This window comes from Monodelphis domestica, chromosome 5 (genome assembly GCF_027887165.1).
Source record: "Monodelphis domestica isolate mMonDom1 chromosome 5, mMonDom1.pri, whole genome shotgun sequence".
Lineage (NCBI taxonomy): Eukaryota > Metazoa > Chordata > Mammalia > Didelphimorphia > Didelphidae > Monodelphis > Monodelphis domestica.
In genome coordinates this window covers 59,847,366-59,856,285 of record NC_077231.1, presented here as the reverse complement: position 1 = coordinate 59,856,285, position 8,920 = coordinate 59,847,366, and the positions used below count along the sequence as shown (strand labels likewise).

The 8,920-nt window shown below is 33.7% G+C and overlaps 1 protein-coding gene across 1 annotated transcript in view; it reads right to left on the bottom strand.

Annotated features, from left to right (window-relative positions):
• Nucleotides 1–8,920, bottom strand: part of PTPRQ (protein tyrosine phosphatase receptor type Q) — a 336,616-nt gene that overhangs the window by 283,558 nt on the left and 44,138 nt on the right. Inside the window, 5 exon segments of the mRNA XM_056798554.1 lie at nucleotides 1,157–1,383; nucleotides 2,089–2,200; nucleotides 3,080–3,240; nucleotides 6,012–6,272; nucleotides 7,344–7,509. Of these exon segments, the coding sequence (XP_056654532.1) occupies nucleotides 1,157–1,383; nucleotides 2,089–2,200; nucleotides 3,080–3,240; nucleotides 6,012–6,272; nucleotides 7,344–7,509 (927 nt within the window).

Sequence of the window (8,920 nt, the reverse complement as noted above, 5' to 3'; positions counted from 1 at the left end):
GCCTGAATTTATAGAACTACATAAAAATGTATGAGAATTTATAGAACTGCATAAAAATATTCTGTGGAGATGAAATGAGTCCTATACCAGCAGACAGAGTCATAGTGGCTACTTGTTTTGTTTGTTTTTGTTTTTGCTTAACAGTACTTTTTTGTTAAGGAGGAGAGTTCTTAGAGGGAAGTGACTGAGAAATGATAGTAATGTTTTCAAATCAATAAAACTTTTTTTAACACAAAACTTAAGGCTCTACAGAATTATATCTCATTTTCCTTCAATGTTCAAAAACAAGCTGCTTATTAATTTTTAGGAATTCATCTAAATTTTCCATTATCCTTCCCAAGAACAAAAATCACAGACAAATTTTATTGCCAATAATTTTTGCAAGGTCAATATAATTTAGTACTGCCTTTTACCTACTTCCTCATTAATTAGACCTGCAAACAAGCCTTTTCATAAGTTGGCACATTTAAAATCAGTGAAGTGCTAAAATGTTTAAATTGCCATATTTATGGAATCTGTGTCTTCAAAAATGCTCTAGCTAGGAATTTTTTTAATCCAGATGTTGGTCATGGAAGATTAATAGAAAAAAATGAACAAGACTAATTCAATTTTGTGATTTTTGACAGGGAGTGATCATAAGAAAGTACCTTGGAGGTTAGCTGATCTAATTCCTTTATTTTACAGATGAAGAAACTGAGGCCCAGGGAAATGAAGTTGCCTAAGGTTACACAACTAGTAAATGGCAAAGCCAAGATACAAGCTCTCTGACTGAAAATCTGGTAATCTTTTCCTGGAACCAAGTGACTGATTTTTTTTTAACAACAAAAGAATTAAATTAATATCAGATTTGTTTTTCACATTGGTAACTAGAGTGAGAAACTTTTGTATTAATACATAATTCATAAGAATGGAAATAAAATTTTACTCCACCTAGCCAAAAAAGAAACTACACAATTTCACAAAAAGTTCCAGAACCAAAGAAAAAGACAGAAGTCAAGCAATTATTTCAATTATTTCCCCTGTGTTCCCTGCATAATTTACCTGGTGAATCTTGGCCAAATTTCAAATCAATTGGTTCTTTGCTTTTATTTCCCATAATACCAAACAAGTACTTAATTCAAAATATGAAATTATGCAGAAAGTCTTTTAAACTTACCTTAATTTCATAAGTTGTTCCAGGATTAAGATTCGTAAGAAGCATTTCCAAACTATCTGGTTTTGCTCTAACTTGTGTATAGGTTGCTTGCATCCATGGGCAAACTTCCTTATATTTGACAACATATGATTTAATCCTTCCATTTGGCTTTGGTGGTGTATTCCAAGAGAGAAGGATTCCAGCAGACCCTACTCTTTCACCTGCAAGGAACACCGGAGGCCCTGGATCTGTGAAAACAAAGTGCCTTTAATTAAAATGTCAAGTAACAATTTGAGTATTTGCACAGTTCAGATGGAAGGAAAGTTCTTTCCAACCTAGACTTTTGAAGTTCCCAGAGACTAATGGACTCAATATGAGACAGCTCTCCTTAGAGTTATGCTCTTAAAAACAAGATTAACTGCTTTGGGGAATACCAGAAACATTCTTTTCTAAGAATGTGAAAAATGGAACATTAAAAAACTGTACAGACAAAACATCATTTAATGCCAAGTCATTTAAAATCACCCTTAATTTAAGAAATCCAAACTAAAAGTACAAGCACACTATTATTATTATTTGCTTGATAGTCTTTGCTGAAAAATGCTGCTGTATATGGAATATTTATAACTCAACATCTTTCAGATGTTCAAAGTCATAAGCAAGTGGTAAATAGTTATTTTTGTTCTTTCCACATTAAAGAAGTCTAAGAATAGGTCCAAATAATCATCATAATCCAAGGTGGGTCCAAAAATACCATTTGGACATATCCATTTTCTTCTCAATGAGAAACTTTCCTTAACACCTTTATTTTCATGTGCATAATTAGTAGCTTAAATGCTTTCATCAAGCCAGAAAACTGCCTAAAAGACTGCCTAAAATTCACTTGGAGAAATTCAAAATATGTTATCTATAAAAAATCAAGATACGGCAGAAAGAATATTTATTATACTCACTGGTCACATTTGTTGTCACCATTTTACTAACGGGTGTTCCAAATGTTGTAGCAGAAACCGAAGAAATGGTTACATTGTACCTCGTCCCGGGAAGAGCATTCGAGACATCAACCTGTAGTATTGTGGAAAAATCGAAGACAATAAACTCTTTCAAGGAAGACAGAAAACACAAGAGAGGCAAAAATCTATTATTCCTAAACCACCGGTAATAACCGATGAGGCACTTCTGCAGGAACTAAAGAACTGTATTACAAGAACCACACTTAAAACAGTTTGCTCCAGTGTAATCAATAAATAACAATCCTAGTTTGAAACAGAAATCTATATGAAGATAGAGATATTTATGCATATATATGTGCATACATATCTACATATCATCTGATAGGAAACCAGCTAATAAGACAATGCCTCAATCTCATAGAAACAACAAAAACTGCCAACTTTAGTGCCATTGGAAAGAAGCATTCCCTAGGAATTCGTGAGAATTTACAGCCAATCCATTCTCCAACCCTCTCTATTAAGCCCGACTGTGAAATACCTGTGTCTCGGAAGTTCCAATAAAAAGTAAGACAAATATTATAAGAAAAGCCATCATTATTACATTTTTCAGACAGTGGAATTACATTGATGGCTTTACAGGGAAATGTTGCCTGCATTAATGATTTAAGGACAGATCTTCCTGGCAAGTGCACAATTAATGAGCAGTATTACTCAATAGCACTGCCCTTACTTTGTTAAACTATTCATGAACCCTTGGATGACTGGTCGGAGGTTTATGGTAGACTTGAAAGAAAAAAAAGCTACGATAGTGGTTGTTAAGGTAACGACCCTCTAATGCTGAAATTATGCTCATAAATTTGGCATCAATGTTTTGTCTTTGTCCTATGCTAAAAAAAACCCTCAAGAGGTGAGTTTTCATGGTTCGTCAGTCTCGTAAAGAACTTGCCCTTTAGTATCACATATAAACAAAGTGCCTCAATGAGAACTATACCTGATACTCCCCATGGCCAAGATCTCTGATTGCAACAACGCCACCATCAGGAATAAGATCCACATGATACCTTTCCACATGTCCAGAAGGCATTCTCCAGTGCAAAGAAAAGGAGTGTGTTGAAATATTGAAGGCTTTAAGTTTCTCAGGTCTTTCAGGTTCTTAAAATGGAAATAAAAATTGCAAACATCATCTCTTTATTTTAAAATTATTGAGAATCAAAAAACAACATTAAAGAAATGATGTTGCAAAAGAACTCCATCACCTGATACCTACAGATCTCTATGATTAGTCAGTTATCATCTCTGGTTTAGTCATTTATCTCAAGATCTTTTAGCTTTTTCAAGAATTCCTGTTATATATATATATTATATGTTATATATATATATATGTTATATATGAAACACATATAAAAATTTTCCAGAAAGACCTCTTTCCGGAAAAATTCCTTACAATTTATGTTACCTCTATGTATCATAATATAACATATTATCATTCTAATTTGGGCTCATTCTTAGAGCCCATTCTAATATGTATATATATATATGTATATAATGTGATATATATATTATTTATATGCATATATGTCTCATAGCACTTTCTGGAAAAATCTCTTATAGTCTAACCAGTTTAATTTTGGCAAACTCTATTTGATCATTTATTCTCTTTATCTCAAATATTGTATGAAATATATAAGTATGTACAGACATATTTGAGTGTAGAAAGTATCATTAGATGTATAGCATATTCATCTGACTCTTCTGTAATTAATTAACAGTGGGAAGGGCAATGAGGAAGTCTGTAAAGCACAAGTCTGTCCATTTTTTAAAGCTATGAGCATTCCAAATAAAAGCTTCGGACTCTCTAAAACAGCAAACAACTACATTGATTTAGAAATGAAACAGTGATGGCTGGCATTACCTGCCCGCCCAAACCATTTCCACTATACATTTTCACTTTTAGTTCTGAACATTTATTAAGGCTGGTTTGTGCCATCTGGGGGCAGTTTTCCACACATAGGCTTCCTGATTGGTTGCCAATGACTCAGGTTCCCACTCTGCCTTATCTTAGCACAGATTCCAGATAGACAATACAGAGGGAGAGAAACAGGTTTTGCAGCCAAGTATTTGCAAAATATACCTCATGTAGACTCGTTCTAAAACTACTGGCAAAAATATGTCTGAAAATATTGCATTTCCTTTACTCACATTATATGGGACTGCAGATTAATTCTAAGAAAGTAATGGTGCATTAAATGGAAATAACATAAGTCTCTTATTTAATACTGTGTTTAAAACTCAGTTTGCTAATTTTACAAAACCCTAGGTTGTGTACTGCTTTCAAGGCAGAAGAGTGGTAAGGGCTAGGTAACTGGGGTTACCAGGATCACAGAGGTAGGAAATGTCTGAGATCAAATTTGAACCCAAGACCTCCCATCTCTAGGTCTGGCTCTCCAATCCATCTAGCCACAGCTCATTCCTTTTACTCATCTTGATTCAAACTTACTATTACTATGGACTTTTTTCCACAGGTACCCCAATGCATAATATTAGTTAAATGCATAAAAGAACAGCAAAAATCAGTATTATAGGGAAAATTAAGCTATGGGGAAAGATGCATTTATACTAATGGTATGCATATAGCAGCAAAAGATAGTATTTTTCAAATTTGATAAGGAATTAGAATTTTGTTAGTACATCCCTCTCATTTCATAGGCTAGTAGACCCAGGTACAATATTTAAATTACTTGGGAAAAGCACATAGCTAACATACAGCAGAAGTGGAATTAGAACTCAGATCTCTCAACAAACATCACAATGTTCTCTTTTGATCATACAACAAACATCCTTAAATATTAAGTATATTATAATAGGACATTAAGGGTTTGGTAATAATAAACTGTATAACAAAGTGAATGGTGATGATTAGCCTATAGGAAGCTAGTTGATGCCATGACTAGAGCATAGCATCTTGTTAGGAAGATCTGAGTTTCAATCTGACCTTTCTTGCTATGAGACCCTGGGCAAGTCACTTATCATTTGCTTCAGTTCCTCATCTGTAAAATGGAGACACATTGGAGAAGGAAATGTCAACCCATTCTAGTATCTTTGTTGAGAAAACCTAATGGACTATGTCCATGTGATTACATAGAATTAGATATGACTAAAAAACAGCAGCAGCAACAACAACAACCTAAAAGAAGTCTACAAAGTAGTTGAAGAATCATTCTCATGTTGAACTACTCTTTCAATCACAATCCAGTTTAAGATACCTTAAAATACCATTTTAAACAATATTTTGGATTCTAGTCTCTTCTCATGATGAGCTTCTCTTCCAGTAGTAATCCAGTTTAAGATATCTTAAAATACTATTTTAAACAATATTTTGGATTCTAGTCTCCTGTCTAGATGATGTAGTGGGTGAATTTTTAGATGTGGATTCAGAAAGGTCTGAATTCAAACACTATCTCAGACATTAACTGTCAGGGCAAAGTGCTAAGCTCTTCTCTGCCTCAGCTATTTTTCCCCCTTCTTCAAAATGGGTATAATACTACCATTTATCTCACAGGGTTATTGTAAAGATCAAATAAGATAATACGAATGAAAAAAGTGTTTTTCAAACTTTTAAACATCGTTCAGCTATCATTATTACTAAACGAAATTGACCCTGAGTAATATATGCTCTCTCGCTACTCCAGTTCCAGTCTTTTTTTTCCCTTTCTTCCTCTCTTTCTCTCTTCCCTCTCTCCTTTTTCCTCTTTTCCTCCATTCCTCCTTTCCTTCCTTCTTTCCTCCCTTTTTTCCTTTTTCTTTTTCCATCCTCAACTTCTGGGAAAGCATTGAAATATTCAAGTGGTTCCAGAATATCTTATCATTTTAAGGAGGAACAAACATTGCAAGCTATGATCGAACTATAGAAAACATTTACAAACCTGCAACCACCTGGATAAATGAGCTATATCCTTCTATGTCACCTCTTATTCTCTGTACGGTGATGTTGTAAGTGCCACCAGGAGTCAGATCCGTAACTGTGTGATCGGTCATGGTCCCAAAAATATAATATTCATTTACAAATGTATTATTTGATAGACAAATCTTATAATGAGTGAAGTTGGTCTTTGTTGGATTCCATGTCAATGTTGCAGCAGATGTATTCACAGCTTTTAAGGCTAAGCCACATATCCCAGCTGGTTCTATTTGAAAATGTTTAATTATACATGGATGAGGTTTAAAAAAAATCAGTGTTTTAAAAGAAATGCAAAGAAAATATACAAACAAGATAAAATGTGAAAATGAGTCCTGGCAGCTGTCACTCCTTTTTCTGGTGTCCTATTGGTCCTAAATGTCCCCAAATATCTCTCCCAACCACGGTGCTGGCTGATAACAATACTTGGGGTATATACACAGGGATACAAATTGAACCTTTTATTTAATGGATAGAGGGAAAATCTCAGATGAGGAAATATCTTCTAACAATTCACATTGGAAATTTCTCTTCGACTTTAGATCATAGAGAGTTGCCTCGTACTTTGCCTAGGATCACACAGGTAGTATGTCAGAAGTGGGACTTGAATCCAAGGCTTTCTAGTTCCAAAGCTAGCTCTCTATTCATTAGACCATGTTGCCTGTTGGATTGTAACTTAACTCTTTTAAGACAAGCATACCCCTCAGTTTAAATCACATAGTTTATGCAAATATTTTAAAATATGGATTTAGAAATTTATTAAAGCTTTTAGAATTACTAGTAGCAGTTACCATTAATAATTAATTAAATATGAAGAACATTACACTGATTTTTGCTAGTATCATAATTATAACCTGTAATTGATCAGACAAAAAATAGTCTAGACCTACCCTTTAATTAGACTTCTCTCACTATAAAATTGGTAAAGTGTACAATGTAAGTAAAAGGAAGTTAGATATTTTACATATATTTTAGATAAAAAGGAATCAGGCCCAAACTAATCAGAGTACCAGATATTATCAAAACTGTGTATCATTGATGAGGCAAGATATGTGAGTTAATTATTTTACATCTATTTTAGCTAAAAAGAATCAGGCATAAACAAATCAGGGAACCAAATATTGTTAAAATTATTGAAAGTACTAAGTAAAATTACCATGGATTCATCTCCACATATTCTTAAACTAGGATTCAAATCAAAGCAAATTATCATTGAAACAATTAAATTTCAACACATATTAATCCAATTATCTTAAGTTCTCAAAAATTAATGAAAAAATTATTTACAGCAGTTGCTTACTTGTAATCACTTTTTTCTCAACAGATATGCTATAATCAATGCCTCTAACCGTCTTGATCTGAAATACATATTCCACTCCAGGGGTCAAATTTTTCACTTTTGCTCTGTTTCCATAAGCAATTAGTTTAAATAAAGTTTCCCTTCTCGATGTCACATGATACAAGATCTATACGAAGAAAAATACAGCAAATCAGATTTTCCACTAGCAGTCTTTCAATTCAGTTCAATCCAATAAATTCTTATTAAGCATCTTTGGGCAAGCATTGGAGGTGCAAAGACAAACATTAGGTGGCTGTTTCCCTGAAGATGCTTCAATTTTCTTGGAAAGATAAAGCATGTAAATTTTTATTTCATTTTATCCTCCAAAACTTGGATTATCTTTCCAACAACAACAAAAGTGGTTAAGTATAGATTAATCTTCAAATTCCTAAAAAACTTTGAATTCCAAGTAAAGAGATTTGTAAAAGAAAAAAAGAAGTAAAAGACAGTTCATTTTGTGCAGATCAGTGTGCCTATTGGTATGGCACATGGTAAGCTTTTAATAAATGTCTGTTGATGGAATTAATGATTAGTCCATTAATCTTGGTGACTACAAATGACATAAAGCATAATAGTGATTGAAGTGATCTTTGGAAATTATTTTTTCCTTAAGCTTTTTCAAAACTTCTTGATCCTATGTAGTGGACCAGATGTTTCAAAGAAACAAATTTCCCAGGTATGTAGAAAGCTATTTGGGTATTACAGGAGATAAACGTGTAGTCAAACAGCCCATTGATTCAGAAAGTGTCATTGACAACTACCTTGCTTCTCTGGAATGAAGAAAGATAGGAGGAATACGTAGAATGCAGAGAACTTAAGGTATGAAAAAAGATAGGAAAAGCTCATAGTTTCAAGAGGTGAACAGTACTCTGAATGGAGTTCTAAAATTCAGGTCAAGCTATGACACATAAACAGATCCATGAAAGGCTAATGAGGAAATAGGGGGGAGGGGGGGAGAGAGAGAGAGAGAGAGAGAGAGAGAGAGAGAGAGAGAGAGAGAGAGAGAGAGAGAGAGAGAGAGAGAGAGAGAGAGAGAGAGAGAGAGAAAGAGACAGAGACAGAGAGAGACAGAGACAGAGAGAGACAGAGACAGAGATAGAGAGACAGAGAGAGAGACAGAGAAGGATTTTTTTTTAGGGTTCTAAATTTTCTTATATGGTACTTGGGGTAATATGGTAAAAAAAAAACTGACTGACACAGATATCCAAGATGAAACAGTTGTGGATTTTTTTTTGAAGCACACCTAAAAAAGGTTAAATAAAATGAAATTAAAGGAAACAAACTTTGCATGATTTGTTTATTTCACATTTTAAAGCATAATTCTTAGAGCAGGGATGATTAATTTTAAATGATTAGGAAAACAATCCCAATTACGCTTCACTGAGCAAGCAGGGTACTGTTGCCTTACTCATTAAAGTTTAACAAATAATCTCATTTGTTGGGGAAAAAAGGATTCTCTACTCCATCTGTCAAAGATGTAATTTGTTTTTCAATAACACCATGAGTGCTGGAGATTAATATCATTCATTTAAAATCAG